At 46.8% G+C, this 19,757-nt stretch overlaps 1 protein-coding gene across 1 annotated transcript in view; it reads left to right on the forward strand.

Annotated features, from left to right (window-relative positions):
• Positions 1-19,757, forward strand: part of NID1 (nidogen 1) — a 78,930-nt gene that overhangs the window by 50,373 nt on the left and 8,800 nt on the right. The window contains exons 11-15 of the mRNA XM_021696082.1: positions 2,414-2,563; positions 3,566-3,688; positions 12,650-12,868; positions 14,983-15,155; positions 18,781-18,907. Coding sequence (XP_021551757.1) covers positions 2,414-2,563; positions 3,566-3,688; positions 12,650-12,868; positions 14,983-15,155; positions 18,781-18,907 — 792 coding nt within the window. The remainder of the gene's footprint in view (positions 1-2,413; positions 2,564-3,565; positions 3,689-12,649; positions 12,869-14,982; positions 15,156-18,780; positions 18,908-19,757) is intronic.

Below are 19,757 nucleotides of genomic sequence, written 5' to 3' on the forward strand. Positions count from 1 at the left end.
CCTTTTAACATGTGACTTCTTTCCCTCAGTTGCCCTTCCCTCTTGGCATCTCCCTCCTTCTCTCCCGTCGCCTCATTTCCAGCCCCCGCCAGCCTGCGGGTGGCTCTGGGGAACTGCCGCCAGGTGGGCGGCAGTGGCTCAGGCCCAGCCAGCCTGCTCTGCTCCTTCCAGCTCAGGGCACGGTCCTTTTCTGCGCTTCTCTTCAGAAAAGGAGGCCCTAGAAAAAGCACAACCCCAATGTACAGTCTGCTTGGAATTCTAGTTAAATTTTAATTCTCATTTGAGCCTGGTTTGCTGTCCTTTCCAGAAAGCCCGCCTCCCTCCCAGCATGTAGCTTCCCATTACTAGAACGGGTGGGATCAGAGTTGCAGAGAAATCGCCAGCTCCACAAGGTCGGGAACCTTTGAGGAAAGCACAGCGGGGCGCCCCAGTGTCCCCTCTGATGGCTTAGGTTGTTGGGGTAGCCGCTGTCCTCCGTTGACTGTCCTGACCCCTCTCTGAAGGATCATCGTCAGCAAGAGCATCTAGAAACTCCGTTTGAGTGAGAACTGAAGCACACTGCCAGGGCCGTGGGCTGTGTGCTCACCGTCAAGAACCGTGGAAGAGGCTTTCCCTCTTAACTGACGTGAATCCTCACTTAAAAATGCCTCACTTATTTTAAAAATTAAACAGGTAGAACTAAACCATTTGGAATGGCAAGCCGGCTTTTTAAGCTTCTTTAAGAAGCAAATTGCTTTTGGCATGGCAAAGTGGTCTTCCATAAAGAAAAACGTGATGTAAAAAATTCAGTTATAAATTGCCTTTTTCTAGAAATGACTTGAGGATTATAGAAACGTATGCGTGACAACAATGGCTGGGAGGGAATGTTGAGACCTATAGGTGCTTGCTGTGTTCGGAGGGTCTCCTCTGTTAATTAGGATGGAGCAAAATGAAGCCGTGAGCGAACATCACTTATAAAATGACCACCCACGAGCTATAAAGGGCATAAATATGTGTAGGAAGAGATAGAGAAAAGAAAGCAGAGTGAGACTCGTTTCCTGGTGGTTTTGTCTGCATGTACTTTCCCTACCTTTGAGGGACCCTGATTTGTTGAAAGTTAGGGCGCCTAAGCTGAAGGAGTTGGGGGTGGAGGGGGACCCTAGAGAAAAGAAGAGCATTAGAGACGAGGCGATGGGAGAGAAGACAGGAGGGTCCAAGGAAGCAGAGTGTGTTCTTGAACTCGTTAGGTATCATCTGGGTGACTGTTTTCCAGACAGAAATTTGGACCCTTGAAGAGTATCCTCTCCTTGACCTGTCCCCTGACAGTGCTTAGAGCTCTCTCTCTCTCAAAGACAAGAAAAACTGTAATCAATCTTGGGAAGATTCAGTGAGGAGGAGAAAGAGGAGAAGCCCTCCTTCTTTGGGATAATCCAGACACGGAGGGCTTCCTTGGAGGGAAGGAAGAGGGTTCTGTTCTGACGTTCTGAGGGACAGGATTCTGTCCTGGGTCTTAGAGCTTTAAAACCAGAAGCTAAATGGTGCCTTGAGAACCCCAGAGAACCTGCACCAGCCTTTGAAAATACCCCCGAGACCTCAGCCCTTGACTTCCATCTTGAGGCAAGAGCGCAAGCCGGTATTGTCGGCCATCCCCTCGGTCACTCACCCATTTCCTGAGCCCTCGTTCTGTGAGTTCTATCATCGGGACCCTGTAAAGAATAATAGCTCATCTACTGGGCCTCCGTGTGCTTGGCATGTGGGAAGTAATTCCCACAGAGGAAGAACGTGAGGCTCTGAGAAATTATGTATCCAAAGCCATGTGGTGGACACATGTGTGTACCTGGTAGAAACCCAGGGTGCTTACACCCCAAAACCCACAGTCTCTCTACAACACCTGTCTCACTGCCCTGGAAACATTTACTTCTCCTTCCTTCGCGGGAAATGGGTGACTTCGCCTTCAGCATTCGTATTCAGTGCTCTACCTGCCTGGTGGCCAAGGGTAAAGACACCGTGTAGAAGTCTCAGATCCTTGGCTCCAAATGCTCCAGCAGAGTCGCCACGGGAAGTACATACACCTGCACGTGGCCCACCTCCACGTCTAGGTGGAAGGAAAGTTGGGTTTGGGGGCCCTGGTATGGAGAGTGGCCTGGGACAGAGCCCCGGGGTGAAGCTGAGGTTGAGTACCAGGTGGAATGACCAGCATGGGGTCCATCTGCAAAGACTGATCAGGGGCAGGTGGCAGAAAATAGGAAGTCCAGGGGTATCAACCCAGTGAGGAGCAGAGGAGGAAGTCTGGCAGGATGTCTGGAGGTCTGGGGTCTAGGCACATTCTCCTCGGTGGACTAAACCACTGATGGAGAGGGAGCTTACTTAGAAGGGCACCGGGACCGCTTGGGGGCCTCTCTTCAAACGTTGTGTGTCAACCTTGTGTTTGAAGCTATTGCGGACCAGCGCCCCATCAACTACTGTACCACCGGTCTCCACGACTGTGACATACCCCAGCGGGCTCAGTGTATCTACATGGGAGGGGCCTCCTATACCTGTTACTGTCTGCCAGGCTTCTCTGGGGATGGCCGAGCCTGCCAAGGTGCGTGCTTGCTCTGATTTTTCTCTCTGTGGAGCCCGAAAAAAATCCCCTCTGCCAATTACCAACTCCCCCTGAAATTAAGAGAATTATTCTTTCATTTGTCTCTCTGCAGTAGTGTGAACCCTGCGTTTTCCTTTGGGGGCTGTTCTCATTGGGCAAGACGCTTAGCCTCCCCCCCTACTATTTTGTTCTGTGTGACTTGCTCACATAGGAAACAATTAGACTCCTACTGTCTACTAGGAACTGAGGAGATTTTCTTTTGCGAAAAGGCAAACAACTCTTGGATACATGGGGCTTGAGGTCCAGCTTTTTGTTTAGTAAGATATATATAGTCATTCCCCTGGCCTGCTCTCACCTTCTGCCCCAAAACAGGCCAAGTCCCCTTACTGAATAAATGACTACCGTCAAAGAATAAACGATTGCCCAGAATTCTTTTAGACCTGAGGTCAGTCCTTCATTGGCTGCCAAGATGTTCTTAAAGATGATTTTAGGTAAGATAACTGTGAAAACAGTCCCCCGACCCTTGGATTGCAAAATTGCTTAACAGCACAGCCTACAGCATTCCTGAAAAGTCCAAGCTTCTCTAAGATGATAATTTCTGAGATACTTTGTTGTCGTTACTGAACACGTGAATTTTCTCTTGTCTCTGAGGTTTTTTCTGTCAGCTGTTAATAATGTTTCCAAACTCTCCGACATTTTTGAAGCTCTCGTTTGTGATGAGAAAGGCTCATTTTATAATGCAAACGAATATTCTCTCTTTTCCTTTTGCATGCTTGACTTACCATGAAAACACTATCATCAAAGTGAAACACATTTATAAATACACTAGATAGAAATTGGAGAGTTCGTGTTTTGATGAGTCATGTTTGGTAAATTTTAAATCGCTGTTCCCAGAGCAGAAACAGAGTCCCCTAGAGTTGAGCAAGTGGTTTAAGTTATTGTGTAAACTATGAATTCCAGAAGAAATTTCACTGTCCCCTGGGCTTGGTGGCTGTTTTGCAGACGTGGATGAATGCCAGTCAAGCCGATGTCACCCCGATGCCTTCTGCCATAACACTCCAGGCTCCTTCACGTGCCAGTGCAAACCGGGTTATCACGGAGACGGCTTCCACTGTGTGCCTGGAGGTAAGGTGTCAGAGACATTTGGAGCTGGTAGGCCATGCCACATTCATGAGTACTGAGTGCATGGCCCTGGGAGAGGAGCTGAGGTGGGAAAGTTGGAGTCTCTATGGAGAGTCTTAAGGGTTGTTGAGGTGGGAGATCAGAGCACAGCTGCAGTGTATAATTGTGCAGGTTGTGCACTGAACAACTCCGGGGGGGGTGCCACGCAGACCATAGCTGTACTGGCAGCCTAGAGTCTGAGCATCCTTGTAACTTGAGCAAGCAGTTTAGGGTAAGAACTGCTCTGTATTAGGGTTCTCCAGAGAAACAAGAGCTAATAGGATGTGTATGTGTGCACGCATGTGTGTGTGTGTGTCCATGTTGGTTTGTTTATAAAGAGATGATAAGGAATTGGTTTTCCCAATTATAAAGACTTGCAAGTCCCAAGATCTGCAGTTAGCAAACTGGAGGCCCAGGAAAGCCAATGTTTCCATTTGAGTCTGAAGAAAGAGAGAAGCCGGTGTCCTAGGGTCGTAGGTCATCGGGAAGGAAGGATTCTCTCTTAGGCAGGGAAGGCCATCCCAGCTTCCTGGGAGACATGGAGAGTAGAGCTCGGGCGGGGCTGGGGAGCAGGGTGAAGAGCCACCAATGGGGAAAGATGCAGGTTGAGGACTCTACAGAATTGTCCATATTACCTGTTATACCTGGACTGTGTACTTTCTGAAGTTACCTGAGGAGGGGAGGGGCAAAGGGAGAAAGAGAATCCCAAGGGAGCCTGATGAGAGGCTCAATCTCACGACCCTGAGATCACAACTGATCCAAAATCAAGAATCAGATGCTTAACCGACTGTGCCACGCAGGCGCCCCCATAATCATCTTTTTAAAATGAGCACGATTACAATCTCCATTTACACAGAGGATGCTGACGCTTAAGAAGATAAAGGTGTAATCAAGGTCCCACTGGTATTAAGTGCTGGAACCGGGACTCAAACCCAGGTCTGTCAGATGGACTCCAGCCTGGATTCGGTCCCCTAAACCACATGATATTCTGTCATGAGATTAAGGATATATCTGACACCTCAGACTGGAGTCATATGGTTACTTATTTGTAATTGTTACTCTGTTATTGGCCAGATGTATTTATGCCACTGTAAATATGTCCTATATATACGCAATTATATAATGTTTCAACCAAATATCCATTTTACCACCACCTTTTTAAGCAATTAATAACTATTTCAATGTCTGTCTACACTAGCCTGTGAGTATAGGGTGCATATGCATTTTATTCCTATGTCCCCACTATCAGGTGGAATATGAGGCCCATGATGGTGCTCACCGATTTATAGTTATTGAAGAAACAGACGAATGCACCGGTTTCCTACTAGCAGTATATAAAAGTATTTATTTTCCCACGCTCTCAACAGCGCTAGGTGTGACCAGTTTTTAGGGTAGTTGCCCATCAAAAAGGAGAAAAATAATAGATTTAAAGTTAAAATTTGGATATATAATACTACATGTTTCTGGTCTACATTGTTTTCTTCTGATTAGAACAAGGATCTGCATACTACCACTTGCACATCAAATCTGGCCCATCTCCTGTTTTTGTAAATAAAGTTTTATTGGAAAACATCCATGCTTGTTAGTTCATGTATAGCCTATGGCTTCTTTGATTCTACAATGGCTGAGTTCAGTAGATGTGGCAGAGACTATAAAGCGTACAAAGCCTGAAATATTTACCACCTGGCCCTTGATAGGAAATGTTTCCCAACCCCAGCCAGAAAGAACCGAGGCAGGGCCAACCTTTTGTTCCTGAAGTTGTGGGTAAAAACCATCATGCCACCCATAGATTCTGATAGGCAGGTTACATAGAGAAGAGTTCATGATAATCTCAGTCAAGACATTCCAGCAGCTACTAAAAATGACTAACATTTGTTATTTCCTTAGGCTTGCTTAAATCGCCAGTTCAAAAAGAAGCAGATGTTTCATTTTTGGGGTTTTGGTTTTGGTTTTTAACCTCACTCCTTGCCCCTTCTCTAAGGGTCTGTTAACTAAATAGAAACAAATTCAGCCCTGCAAGCTGAGATATGAAAACGGGACAAGGATAAAACCAATCAGAGCTATCTGCTAGGATTGTTTATATATTCCATCCCATTCTCTTAAGATCAACATCTAGTTATATCATCGAGAGAGGATGTGCCCTAGAAATATACGTGAATGTTCATTGAGTATTGTAACAAAAAAAATCTAAATGATTATCAACAGGAGGAATGGACCAGTGAGTTTTGGTACAACTCATACAATGAAATAATATACAGCAGTTAAAATGAGTGAACTAGAGTTGATGGATAAATCTCAAAAACTTGCTAAGCAGGAAAAAAGTGGCAGAAGGATATATACAGTATGATCCCGTTTATGTAAAATATAACACCGTATGAAAATAAACCTAAGTGTGTATACATATGTAAGAAAGCTACAAAATACATATATAGGGATGAAAAACAAAAACTCAGGGCTCAAGGTTACCCGCACAGTGAGAGAGAGGCAGTTGGGATTGAGGAGGGCTGCATAGGGGCCGCTTTCGTATTTCTAATTATTTTTTTCACCTGGAATAGGAACACAGAGGTTTTCTTCATATTTTCTAAATTTTGTCTGACTAAAACATTTTATGAAATATTAACAGAGAGAAAAATAATGTGTAGTGTCATCCGGACTCCTATTGCCAAACATAGTGAAGTGCAGGGAATCAGACAGTCAGCATTTAATTTGGTACCTACTGTATACAGTGGGGACAAGTTTTACAAGAATCAAACTAAACTGGCTTTGAGGGTGAGTGAGTAAGTTAAGGTCATGACAACTGCAGTGTCACCCGATAACAGGCAAGACAAGAAATTGGGATTTGGGGGCGCCTCGGTGGCTCAGTCATTAAGAGTCTGCCTTCGGCTCAGGTCATGATCCCAGGGGCCTGGGATCGAGCCCCGCATCGGGCTTCCTGCTCCGTGGGAAGCCTGCTTCTCCCTCTCCCACTCCTCCTGCTTGTGTTCCCTCTCTCGCTGTATCTTTCTCTGTCAAATAAATAAAATCGGGATTTGCTCCCGCTGCACCTCTGCACTCTTGCTCACAACCCAAGTGTGGATTGTGAAATCAGTTCAGTAGACTGCTATTATCTTTTCTTTTCAATGGAATAGAACAGAGAACAATAATCAGGAAAACATCCCAGTAGGTAGAGTGTACATAGTAGGGAAAAGTACCATTTCATGAAATGACGCTTGTCTTGGTGAATGGGTCAGTATGTGAGCACACGCATCAGTGTGCCTGTGTGTATTGAGTTGCTGAGTGAAATGTATTCCTGTGGGTCATGGCCAGAAAGGTTGAAGGCCACCATGTTACAGTTGACTCTTGAACAACGCGGGGGTTTGGAGCACTGATTCCCTCCCCCCACACACGCACCCAGTTGAAAATCTGTGTATAACTTTTGACTGCCCCAAAACTTAACTACCGATAGCCTACTGTTGACCAGAAGCCTTACTAATAACATAAACAGTCAATGAACACATAGTCTGTATGTTATATATGTATTATATACTGTATTCTAACCATAAAGTGAGCTAAAGGAAAGAAAATGTTATTAAGAAAATCATAAGGAAGAGAAAATACATTTACATACTGTTTGGCAAAAAAATCCACAGTTCAGGGGCACCTTTGTGACTTAGTCGGTTAAGCGTTTGACTCTTGGTTTCAGCTCAGGTCATGATCTCAGGGTCACGGGATCGAGCCCTGTGTTGATCTCTACGCTCAGCTCAGAGTCTGTTTGAGATTCTCCCTCTCCCTCTGCCCCTCCCTCTGCTCATGTGTTTTTCTCGATCCCTCTCCCCCCCCCTTTTCTCTCTCTCTAAAATAAATCTTTAAAAAAAATCCACAGTTCAGACCTGTGTTGTTCAAGGGTTAATTGTAGTTATCTATTGTAATAAAGGATCCCCAGAGTTAGCAGCTGAAAACATAAATATTATCTCACAGTTCTGAGGGTCAGGAATTCAGGAGCAGCTTAGCTGGGTGGTCTTGGTTCAGGGTCTCTCACTAGGTTGTTGTCAAGGTATTAGCTGGGGCTACGGTCTTCTCTGAGGCTCACTGGGGGCTGAGGGACCCACGTGGTTGCTGGCAGGCCTCCATTCCTCATGGGCTGTTGGACTGAGGACTTCAGGTCCTCACAGCCTGGGTGTCTTCACAGGGCTGCCTCAGTGACTTCAAGACCTGGCAGCTGGGTCCCTCCAGAGCAAGTGATGAGAGAGAGAGCACATCCAAGATGGAAGCCACAGTCTTTTGTAACCTCATCTGGGAAGTGACAAGCTGTCACTTCCGGTAATACTATTATCACAGGTCAACCCTCCGACAGTGTGAAAGGGAATTGCCTAAATGTGAGAATGCCAGGAGGCAGGAGATTGGGGCCATCTTGGAGGCTGACAACCACAGCCGCCGACCTTGTCTGGGGGAATGTAACTGTCTAGAGTTTTGGAAAGTAGGAAAGTGGATTATTAGCAGATCAAAGAGGCATATACAAAGTCCTGGCTAGAGTTGTAAAGCCTGATCCTTAAGGGCAAATACCAAGCCTACCGATGTTTGATTACATCTCTTCACACTTGGCACCCGTCACACTTACCAGTATGTTGCACCGAAAGACACACCACACATCTTTAGACACAAAGGTAATTCAGGAGTTCAGAGAGCAGGGCTGCAAAGAAAGACGAAAACATTTAGGATAATACAACTTAAAGAAAAGAAAGCTGAGGAACAATTTAATGGACACTTTTTGTTTGTTATATGTCTTGTTTGTGTTTCAGTGTGCCCTTTGCTTCAAGCAAACCCAATGTTAGAAAACTTGAATTTCCCAGTTAGATCTAGAAGGGGCTCTAGAAAGTCTATAATTCATCTTTGTTTTACAAACAAAGAACATGAGGCTTGAATAATTTTTGGTTTACAAAAAGTTCCTTGAACTCCTTGTATAAGAGAATTTTCTATGGCAATTTTTCTCAAAATTGAGTAAGACCCTTTATTTTTTTTATTTTTTTTTAAAGATTTTATTTATTTGACAGAGACACAGAGAGAGAGGGAACACAAGCAGGGGGAGTGGGAGAAGGAGAAGCAGGCTTCCCGCTGAGCAGGGAGCCCCATGTGGGCCTCGATCCCAGTTCCTGGGATCATGACCTGAGCCGAGGGCAGACGCTTAATGACTGAGCCACCCAGGCGCCCCTTGAGTAAGACCCTTTAAAAAAAATTCTTAAGGTCTCTGGTGTTAAATTATTTTTATTATAGATAAATCTAGGTGTGTGAAAGAGCCCCTAGGAATAGCTGTCCCCTGGTGGGGGCAGACTAGACAGAAAAAAGCTGAATAAGTAAGGCCTCGCCAAACGAGTTCCTCCACCCCACTGAGTATATCAGAGGCTACAATAGTTATTTATTTGAATTAACACAGAGAAAGAAATTTAATCAGGCAAGGAAATAAAATGCAAGTCAAGAGATTTAAAAGGCGCTTTTTTTCTTATTTCTCCGACTATTTCATTTTTCCCTCATTTTCTTTGTCCCCAACGTTGAGAAAATCACCCCAGACTTCCTGCTCTTCCCTGGATAAATATCAGGTCTTGCCTGCTTCTTCAGACTAGGTGAATAAAAGGAATCTTGCCCGAGTTGTCATTTTATCAGCCAGAAACAGGGTCAGGAAATGTGTCTCTTTACCCCTCCCCATCCCACCTGCAATGGAGGGGTAAGACCCTCAGCAGGGGGTTCCCACTAGGGCTGCTTTTGCTGCCTGCTGGCCAGGCTGGGAAGCCATCCCAAAAAACCCAGTGACATCACAGCTTTCCATAAACATACTTGAAATTCCATTTCCTGAGTCACAATTGGTAGGTTTTCTCCTCCTCTTTATAAGTTCAAGGTACAGCACTTAAAAGTTCCTCTATAAATTGTAGATCACTTGAGATTTTGTATGTTGGCCAAACACCATGTCAACACCAAACTGTCAGCCACATAAAATGGAGTAACCCCTACTTCCTTAAAAGTTTGGTGTGGTTGATAGCACACACAACACCAGGCCTGTTTTCTAGTTGGAAAGGCAGCACCATACACAGACATCGACGGAAGGAAACTGAGTCTGTGGGTCACAGATAATTTCAGTGAGTGTGTTAAGCTCACTTGTATATATCACCGTTGACATAACACGTCCAGTGTGCTTGAGCCGTTCTGGGCACTGGGCTCGTGGATGCAGAGGGGCAGGGCCTGGGCCAGGAATCCAGAGACCCAGGTTCTAGCTTGAGCTGAGTCACTTCCTACCTAGTGCTGTGGCCTGGGAGCCCCTTCACCAATCTGAGCCTTGGGTCTCTCATTTGGTGTAAAAAATAAGAGTTGTCTGTTGCATACAACTGTAGTAGAGAATTAAATGAAACATGTGTGAATGGAGACAGTTGATATGGGAACTCTAAAACACTGTACACATGCAAGATATTGAGGAAGTAAACAAGTTCTACATCCAAGGACTAACAAAACCCAACATCTTTTTTTATTTTATTTATTTTTTTATTTTTTATTTTTTTTTTTTATTAAAGATTTTATTTATTTATTTGAGAGCGAGAATGAGAGAGAGAGAGCATGAGAGCGGGGAGGGTCAGAGGGAGAAGCAGACTCCCCGCTGAGCAGGGAGCCCGATGCGGGACTCGATCCCGGGACTCCAGGACCATGACCTGAGCCGAAGGCAGTCGCTTAACCAACTGAGCCACCCAGGCGCCCCAACATCTTTTTTTAAAAAAATTTTTTTTTTTAAGATTTTATTTATTTATTTGAGACAGAGAGAATGAGATAGAGAGAGCATGAGAGGGAGGAGGGTCAGAGGGAGAAGCAGACTCCCTACCGAGCAGGGAGCCCGACATGGGACTCGATCCCGGGACTCCAGGATCATGACCTGAGTCAAAGGCAGTCGCTTAACCGACTGAGCCACCCAGGCGCCCCCCCAACATCTTTATTCTCGAGCATTTGACTTATTTGTATCTTCATTTGGCTCTTCCTACAGCAAATATGTTGTTTGTTGGTTTATTTTTTAATATTAGCCCTTAGGACAAAAGGGAAAGCATACCCACTTTTCCCTTGCCAGGTTCAACACACACTTTCCTGGCCCACTCACTGCTTCTGATCACGGGAGCAACCACGCGAAGCAGGCTAGCGTGAGAATTGGCAGTGTAGACAGAAGGTACTTTAAACATTTACTGAACGTCACTGTGGAGGCCATGTGTAGACATAGACGCAAATGAACATTTGAATGTGGGATTTCAGATTCCATCTGTATGCATTGTCTCATCATATTTCACTTCTCACAATAATACATGAGATTAGTTACTGCCGCCATTGCTGTCCTACAGTGAGGGGTGTGGCTTATTCAGTGTTGCTGACGTGCCCAAGATAACACGGAAAGTGGTGGCACCGAGAGTCAGAAACACTTTTCAGACACAAAGTTCTGTGAAACAGAGTACTGTATGTTACGTTACAATATATATTATTACCAGTACATTAATATATTAGTTAACACATTAATATGTGAATTAATATGCCAACTGAAGGCCCCACCCTTTCCTCATACCATTTTATATTTATATAAAATATCTCCCTAACATAACTAGCAATGCCCTAGAGCAGGGGTTGACAACTAGAATCCCCACAGGCTGAATCTGGCCCACTGTTTTTGTAAATAAAGTTTTATTGGAACTCTCATTCATTTATGTATTATATTTGGTTGCTTTCATGCCACAACTGCAGAGTTGTGGCCGCACTCCAGCCATTGTGGAACCAGCTACAGCTCTGTGTACTGGGGAGTCATTGATTGATTCCAGGCCATTCCCCACAGATAGAGAATTATTTCCTTACCTGGGGATCCAAGTTCCAGGTTAAGAGGCCATGTTTCATGCCAAACACGAGCTCATTGTTAAAAGGAAACACAAATGTTGGAAAATGTGCCCTGGGATGTTTGGTCTCCCAAATCTTTGACCTGGACTTGCTGTGGATAATCAAGAAGCTTGAGATGATAAAAAGGACAAATTTCAGAGAAATGAAGTTTCTTTTTATTTTATTTTATTTTATTTATTTATTTGAGAGAGAGAATGAGAGAGAGAGAACACATGAGAGGGGATAGGGTCAGAGGACGAAGCAGACTCCCTGCCGAGCAGGGAGCCCGATGCGGGACTCGATCCAGGGACTCCAGGATCATGACCTGAGCCGGAGGCAGTCGCTTAACCAACTGAGCCACCCAGGCGCCCGAAATGAAGTTTCTTAAAACAAATTTCTGTGATGCCCATCAAGTAATGAATGGATAAACAAAATGTGGTCTAGCCATCCTGTGGAATACTATTCAGCCATGAAAAGGAATGACATACTGATGGATCCTACACTGTGAATGAACCCTGAAAACCTGCTGAGTGAGAGTGGCCAGACACAATGGGTCACGTGTCGTATGCATGACACGTATGTGTCACATTTATAGGAAATGTCCAGGAGAGGCAATCCATGGAGACAGATCGCAGGTTGCTAGCTGCCAGGGGCTGGGAGGAGGCAGAAGTGGAGAGCAAACTGCTTCTAGGTGTCAGCTTTCCTTTGGAGCTGAGGACAGTGGATCAGAATTCCATAGAGGTGGTGGTTTCGTCATATCGTCATATCGTGATTAGACTAAATGCTACTGAAGTGTTCACTGTGAAATAACTAATTTTGTGTTCTGTCAGTTTTGTCTCAGTGTTTACAAACAAAACAAATCGCTGAGGAGAGAAAAGAAAATGTAAATATGATGTTGACCGTGACATCCGTTAAATAATACGATATTTTCAATTTTAGAAAATGAACAACACAAAACCCGGTGATGAGCTTCCATGGGTCTGCGTCCGGTGCGGGTCTCTCGCAGTGGACACTGCCCGGTCACACAGCTGACCACCTCCCCTGTCCTTGTCTCTGTCGTAGAAATGGAGAAAACCCGATGCCAACTGGAGAGAGAACACATCCTCAGGGCAGCGGGGGTGACGGGCTCACAGCGGCCCGGCCTGTTTGTCCCTGAGTGTGACGAGCATGGGTACTACATGCCCACCCAATGCCACGGCAGCACGGGCCAGTGCTGGTGCGTGGATCGCGACGGCCGTGAGCTGGAGGGCACCAGGACCAGGCCCGGGATGAGGCCCCCCTGTAAGTCGGAGGGCAGCGCTGCGCTGAGCTTGGGTCTGAGAAGGGCCTCAGGGATCAGAGTCCCCGTGCCCGTGAGCAGCCCTGGGGGCCTTGCCCAGGACACAGGTGCCACGTTCTGTCCGCCCTAAATCCTGCACTGCTCCACCGGCCCGGACCCCATTCCCTCCCGCCCTCCCTCTCTTCCCTCTGCACCCCTCTTCTCTGTCTCCCTCATCATGCACCCCACTCCCTCCATCTCTCTGTCCCAACCCTCTCCTCATACCGGTTCTCTTCCTCTCGTGCACACCTGTTGGGTACAAATTTCGGTGGCACTGGCTGTGGCCATACCGCGTTGGTAGCAGAGGGTATGTGTGCTGTGGGTCACTCAGGACAGACTCCCTGCAGTGGCCACCTGGCCTCCCAGCATCTGCGGGCTGGGATGTGGCAGGCTTGGAAGAGGCCAACCGAAGGCCTTCTCTGGGAGGTGCGGGGCCGGGAGCGGGGGGAGCGTGAGGCCGGCCGGGCTGTGCTGCTCGGGACCCATACTGCCTCAGCCTCCACACTAGAGAGGAGCAAAGCAATCTCTAGGAGGGATCCCGGCTCTAAAATCCTGCAGGAAATGGTCATTGTCACAAGCGACCAGAATCAATCAGTCCTTGAAGCTCCATTCTCAATTCAGCTGAGGATCAAGGACTGATCCTCTACCAGATATGTTCCCGAAGCTGCTAAGAGGCCGCTAAGTGAGTAGGGAGTGGTCCTTAATTCATGCAGCCAACATTAACTGAGCTTCAGATGCTGGGGTCAGTGCCCGGGGGTCCAGAGGGGGAAGTCACAGCGGCGGCCCCCAGAACCTCGCGGGACAGGTGAACAGGTGTAGGGCAGGGAGAGGAGCTCCATGAGAGAGGAGGGGGCCGAGAAACCCAGAGGCTTACGAGGGTGGTGGGCTAGTTGGGGAAGGTGTTGCAGACGAATATGTTATTGAGCAGAGGCAAAGGTAGCAGCTCTGGGGACACTGGGGTTGAGGAGGCCGATTGCAGGCAGCAGGTGCAGGCTGAGAGGTCGGAGAGAGGGGAGCCCGGGGGAGGGCCTTGGATGCCCAGCAGAGGTGCCTGGGGTTGATCTCGAGGGCAGCCGGGAGCCCGGGGAGGGTCTTGAGCATGCACTGATGCGACCAGGTTCGGGTTTTAGAAATACCGCTGGCTGATGGGTAGAAGCTGAGCTGGAGTGAGCGGCCCCAGCGGGTGCCTAACAGGTGAGGGAACCACCTGGCTTGCTGGCAGGGAGTTTAGAGAGGAGGGATGGAGTCCAGAGCTAGTAAAGGAGTCAGCCAGCCTGGTTTATGTCACTGACTGGGTACAATGGGCAAGACAGGCAGGCCGGAGAAAGAAGTGGAAATGGCCCCAGTAAGGACCAGGTCCAACTCTCTCTCTTCAGAGAGCCGGAGACAGAGCCCCGGAAGGGCCGCGACTCGTCCATTCCGGCCCCTCCCCCTGCAGCCGGGGCTGCCTGTCCCTTCTCAGGACATTGTCTCGTTGGGGGGAGCCAGGGAGTGGTGCCACGCATCGGGGTCTGCATTGAGGAGGCGAGGCCAAACCTGGGGGAGAATGAGCCCCTGACCATCATTCTGTTCCTGGAAGGCCCAGGGAGGGCATGTGCCCGCTCGTTGGGTTGGGTCTGTGACTCGCCCGCCCCGCGGGACAGGGAGTGTAGGGCAGGTTTGCTCTGAGCGCCCCTCCCGCCTTGGGAAGCTCAGCACCTTCCCCTGGAGTGCGAGCTCCCTGGGGGCAGGGGTTTTGGGGGGGCTACTCTTGCTGTCGTTTTGGTTCACTGTGGCAGCCAGTGTCCAGAGCAGGGCTGGAATGGTTACATTATTTCTGTTTCTAGTAAGGGGAAGGCTAAGCCGTTGTTGGGCGTTTGTTTGTTTGTTTGTTTTCACATGACCTTTAATATTAAACTCATGCCTTGCCTTATCTTCTTCACAAATGCCCTCTGTGGTCTTTCTGCTCCTTGTGCTTCTAGATGTACAGTGGGCACTGTGTGGCTCTGCCGTCTGTGGTGCCACGAAGGTGGCATGACCCCGTGCGTGCGTTCCTGCTGCACGGAGGCCTTGCTCATTGACCTCTCCTGCCACCCAGGTCTGAGTACAGTGGCTCCGCCGATTCACCATGGACCCTCCGTTCCTACCGCTGTGATCCCCCTGCCACCTGGGACCCACTTACTCTTTGCTCAGACTGGGAAGATAGAGCGCGTCCCCCTGGAAGGAAGCACCATGCAGAAGACAGAAGCCAAGACGTTGCTTCACGCCCCGGTGAGTGCCGGCTAATTGCACATTAGCAATTAGCTTCGGTGACCTGGGAAATCAAGCAGGGAGTTGTTAGACCAGCCCCGGGGCCTGACCCCTGGACTCAGGAGCCTCTTGATTTCCGTGTGACCCCAGGTGTCCATCTCTAGATGGGGCCACTGTATTCTTGAGCTGCCTGTGGAGCTCCAGGAGGGGTTGGGAGCAGAAGCGGGAAGGCCTTTCAGAGACCACTGTGGTGTCTGACCCCTTGGGTGGGGGCGTCACATGGGCTAGGTGTCTCGTTTGTGTGCGTCTCCCAGGTCCGACCTTGCCATTCCTGCTAAATTAGTGCAGCGGCTCATGTTTGGCAGACCGTCAACTCTAGATCCTCGTATCTGCCCCGAGGCAATAATAGGCTTCAGCTTCGAGCTTTTCAAAGCATCAAAGATGCATTTTGTGAGTTGGAGGTTTTTGTCCGTTAGATAGAGGTTGGACACTTCTGAAAAGCCTTCCAGTTTCATCTGCAATCCTGACCACCCCCCCAGCCCTCGGCAAGAAACCAGACCTGAGAACTGGGGTCTTCTGGCACGATTCGGTCAGGGTTGCCGGGGCAGAGGGGGACCCTTAGGTCCCGTAAGGAGTGAAGAGGCTTTTCAAAACCTTTTGTCATTAGCCTTGATTGGATTCATGTTCTTCCCCTGCACAAAACCCTCTGATGGGTTCTCCCTTCACCCAGAATAAAAGCCAGTTCTTCCCATGGCCTCCAGCCACTTCTCCCACCCCATTCCCTGTCACCGTCCCCGCCACCTCCCTACCCCAGCTTCAGCCGTTTGGCCTTCTGGCTAGTCCTCAACTCACCACACATGTATCCCCATCTCAGGGCCTTTGCACTTGCCGCCCCCCCTGCCTGGAGTCCTCACCCTCCCAGACACTTGTGCAGTTCCCTGCCTCACCTCATTCACATTTCTGTTGGCACGTCACCTCTCTGGGAAGGCTGTCCCGGCCGCCCTGTCCACACTGCTCTCTGTCTCCCTATCCTGCTTTGTCTTTACCGTAGCACTGCGTGATACATTGTATATCAACATATATGTTCTGTATCTGATGTATATGTTCCCACTAAGAACGTAAAGCTCGCAAGACCAGCAACCGTCCATCTCTTAATGGAGGTATTTGTTTCACAGTGGTGTTCTTAGAGCCAAAACTATTTGCTGAATGAATAGGTGATCTCTGTGTTCTTCTGCTGTCTCTCAGAAACATAAATCCCTTCAGGGGCAATTGTCATTCTTTCTTTGTGTCCTCCGGTGCACGCGCTCAGGTAGCGGGAGTGGGTTGAGCCCCTTGTGACAGTCATTGTCACCCAAGACGAAGGGCAGAGCCTAAATGTCAAGTGAGGCTGTGAAAAGCAAAAAATTGAGGTGGGATAGGTGGAGGGGAGGGCGCTCAAACAACAGGATTAAGATTCACTGTGTTCTTTTAATGTATTTGTTTCTTGGGTATTTTTACCCTTTTAACTACTTCATCGTGATGGTGCAACCATCACCACCATCCACTCATCATCCCAACAGAAACTCTGTACCCATTCAGTAATAACTCCGTCCTTCCCCAGCCCTTGGCAACCACGCGTCTACTTTCTGTCTCTATGGATTTGACTCCTCTAGGGTGCCTCATGCATTCGGAATCCTATGGTATTTACCCTTTTGTAACCAGCTTACTTCGCAGAATGTCCTCAAGGTCCATCCATGTTGTAGCAGATGTCAGAATTTCCTTCCTTCTTAAGCTGATCATGGTATAGATTTAGCACATTTTGTTTATGCATCATCCATTGATGGACACTTGGGTTGCTTCCACCCATTGGCTATTGTGAATAATGCTGCTGTGAATGTGGTTGTACACATATCTATCTGTTCAAGTCCCTGCTTTCATTCTTTCTGAACATAAACCAGGCCTAGAATTTCTGAATCATAAGGTAATTCTGCAGATTTTTTTTTATTTTTTGAGACACTGCCATACTGTTTTCCTCAGTAACTGCACCACTTTACATTTCCGCCAGCATAGGACAAAGATTCCAATTTCTCTACCTTTTTGTCAACACTTACTATCTTCTGGTTTATAATAATAGCCATCCTAATATGTGTGAGGTGGTGTCTCATTGTGGTTTTGATTTGCATTTCTCTAATGAGCGATATTCTCATCTTCTCATGCACTTAGGGACCATTCATGTATCTTCTTTGGAAAAATGTCTACTCATATCCTTTGCCCATTTTGTAATCGGCTTATTTGTTGTTACTGAGTTGTAGGAGTTCTTTATGTATTCACTTTGCATTTCCGTAGATATTTTAGAGGAAGCTTGTTTCTACCAAAGGGGAAAAAAAGACTGCTGGGATTTTGATCTAGATGGCATTGAATCTCTAACTCTATTTAGGAAAAACTGATGTCTTAGCAATATTAAATCTTACAATCCATTAGACTAATTTATGTCTTCATTTATTTGAGTCTTCCTTTATTTCACTCTGTGATGTTTTACAGTGTTCAGTATAGAATCTTGCACATTTAAAAATATTTGTTCTTAAATACTTTGTTTTGGGTGCTATTATAAACATTACTGTTTGAAATTTTTTATTTTTTGCTAGTATGTAGAAATACCATTTTATATTTACCTTGTACACTGCAGCCTTGGACTGGATTCAGTTGTTACAATAGTTTTATGGATTCCCCAGGGTTTTCTACATAAACAATCAAATTGTCTTAGAGTGGTTTTACCTCTTCCTTTCCAATATTTCTGTCTTTTTTTTTAAAGATTTTATTTATTTATTTGAGAGAGTGTGCATGCACACGTGCACGAGAGAGAGCACACGAGCAGGGAGAGGGGCCGAGGGGGAAGCAGACTCCCCGATGAGCAGGGAACCCGACTCGATGAGCAGGGAACCCGATTTGGGGGCTCAATCTGAGGACCTGGAGATCATGACCTGAAGGCAGACGCTTAACTGACTGAGCCACCCAGGCGCCCTATTTGCGTCTTTTTTTTTTAAATGATCTTTAGGTAGGTAAAGATTTCTTAGATGGTATATAAAAAGCATTAGTCATAAGAGAAACAATAATAAATTGAACTTAATAAATATTTTTAACTTTTGCTTTTGAAAAACACCATTAAGAAAATGAAAACAAAACAAAAGCAAACAAAAAAGTAAGAAAAACTACATAATGAGTGGAAATATACACATACACACACACACACATATATATATGTATATGACGAAAGATTTTTATCTGAACTACATAAAGAACTCCCAACTCAATAGGTAGACTAAAGACTTGAAGACACTTCATTTAAAAAGGTATCCAGGGGTGCCTGTGTGACTCAGTCGGTTGGGCATCTGCCTTTAGCTCAGGTCATGATCCCAGGGTCCTGGAATTGAGCTCCGCATCAGGCTCCCTGCTCAGAGGGGAGCCTGCTTCTCCCTCTCCTTCTGCCACTCCTGCTTGTGCTTGCTCTCTCCTTCCCTGTCTCTCTCTCGCTCTCTGTCAAATAAATAAAATCTTAAAAAAAAAAAAAAAGGCATCCAGATACCTGTAAAGATGTGAAAGATTCCCACCATCGTTGGTCACTCAGATGCTAGTGAGTGGGCCACTCTTACGCTGTCTGTACTTCCAGGATAAAGTCATCATTGGCCTGGCCTTCGACTGTGTGGACAAGATGGTTTACTGGACGGACATCAGTGAGCCTTCCATTGGGAGAGCCAGTCTGCATGGCGGAGAGCCAACTACCATCATTCGACAAGGTGGGCAAGCAAATACCACTCTCCCTTCTTGGTTTGGCTTCTTGGGGGAGAGCAGAGTGCATGGTTGCATACAGGATATAGTGATTTGAGTGGGACTGGGTTCTTGGCCTCAACACCACCCTTTCCAGCCTTCTCTGAAAAGTCCTCTAAGGACTCATCATTAAGTCATGAACACCTTAGCTTGGATTTGTTGTTGGCCTAAGAAGAATACAATTAAAACAGGTAAGTGCCCATGCCTTTCTCTAAAAGCTTATCTAGCAAGTTGTAATGAACAATAAGGGCCGAACTCAACGGTCCACTTTGGATATCGCCGTTTCTCCTCTGGCTGTGGAGCCTAGAATCGATTCTCAGGATGTCTGCCCCGTGGTATGCTCCATTAGGCAGACGCATCATAAAGTTGGGAGGATTACAAGCATATTGGCAAATATTATCCCTGATAGGTGACTATTCCCAAGACAATTTTCAAGTCAAAAGTTGCCACTTCAGCCTGCGACATCGTGGTGGCTGGGGGGGGGGCGGGTCCTTTTCTACCTTACCCCCCATGGTACTTGCTCAGATTGCCTGTGACAGAGGAGTATAGCAAAGCGGGCTGAACTTTCGTAGGTATTCCTCAATTTTTAGTTGGCATTACTGATAATGAAGTGCATAACACCTTGGCATAGCCTGCCTCTCAACATTTAACCTCGAGTCCTTAATTTATACAGGTTGATTTAAGCCAAGGACTGTGAGTTATTATAATGTCTATATTCAAGTCATGACTATTTTCTGTGGCTGTGTTTTATCAAGATTAAAGACCCAAGAACCTGTATAAATTCCCCTTTACTGAAAATATTACATAATGCTAAGTCAA

The sequence above is a fragment of the Neomonachus schauinslandi genome, chromosome 6, assembly GCF_002201575.2.
Source record: "Neomonachus schauinslandi chromosome 6, ASM220157v2, whole genome shotgun sequence".
NCBI lineage: Eukaryota > Metazoa > Chordata > Mammalia > Carnivora > Phocidae > Neomonachus > Neomonachus schauinslandi.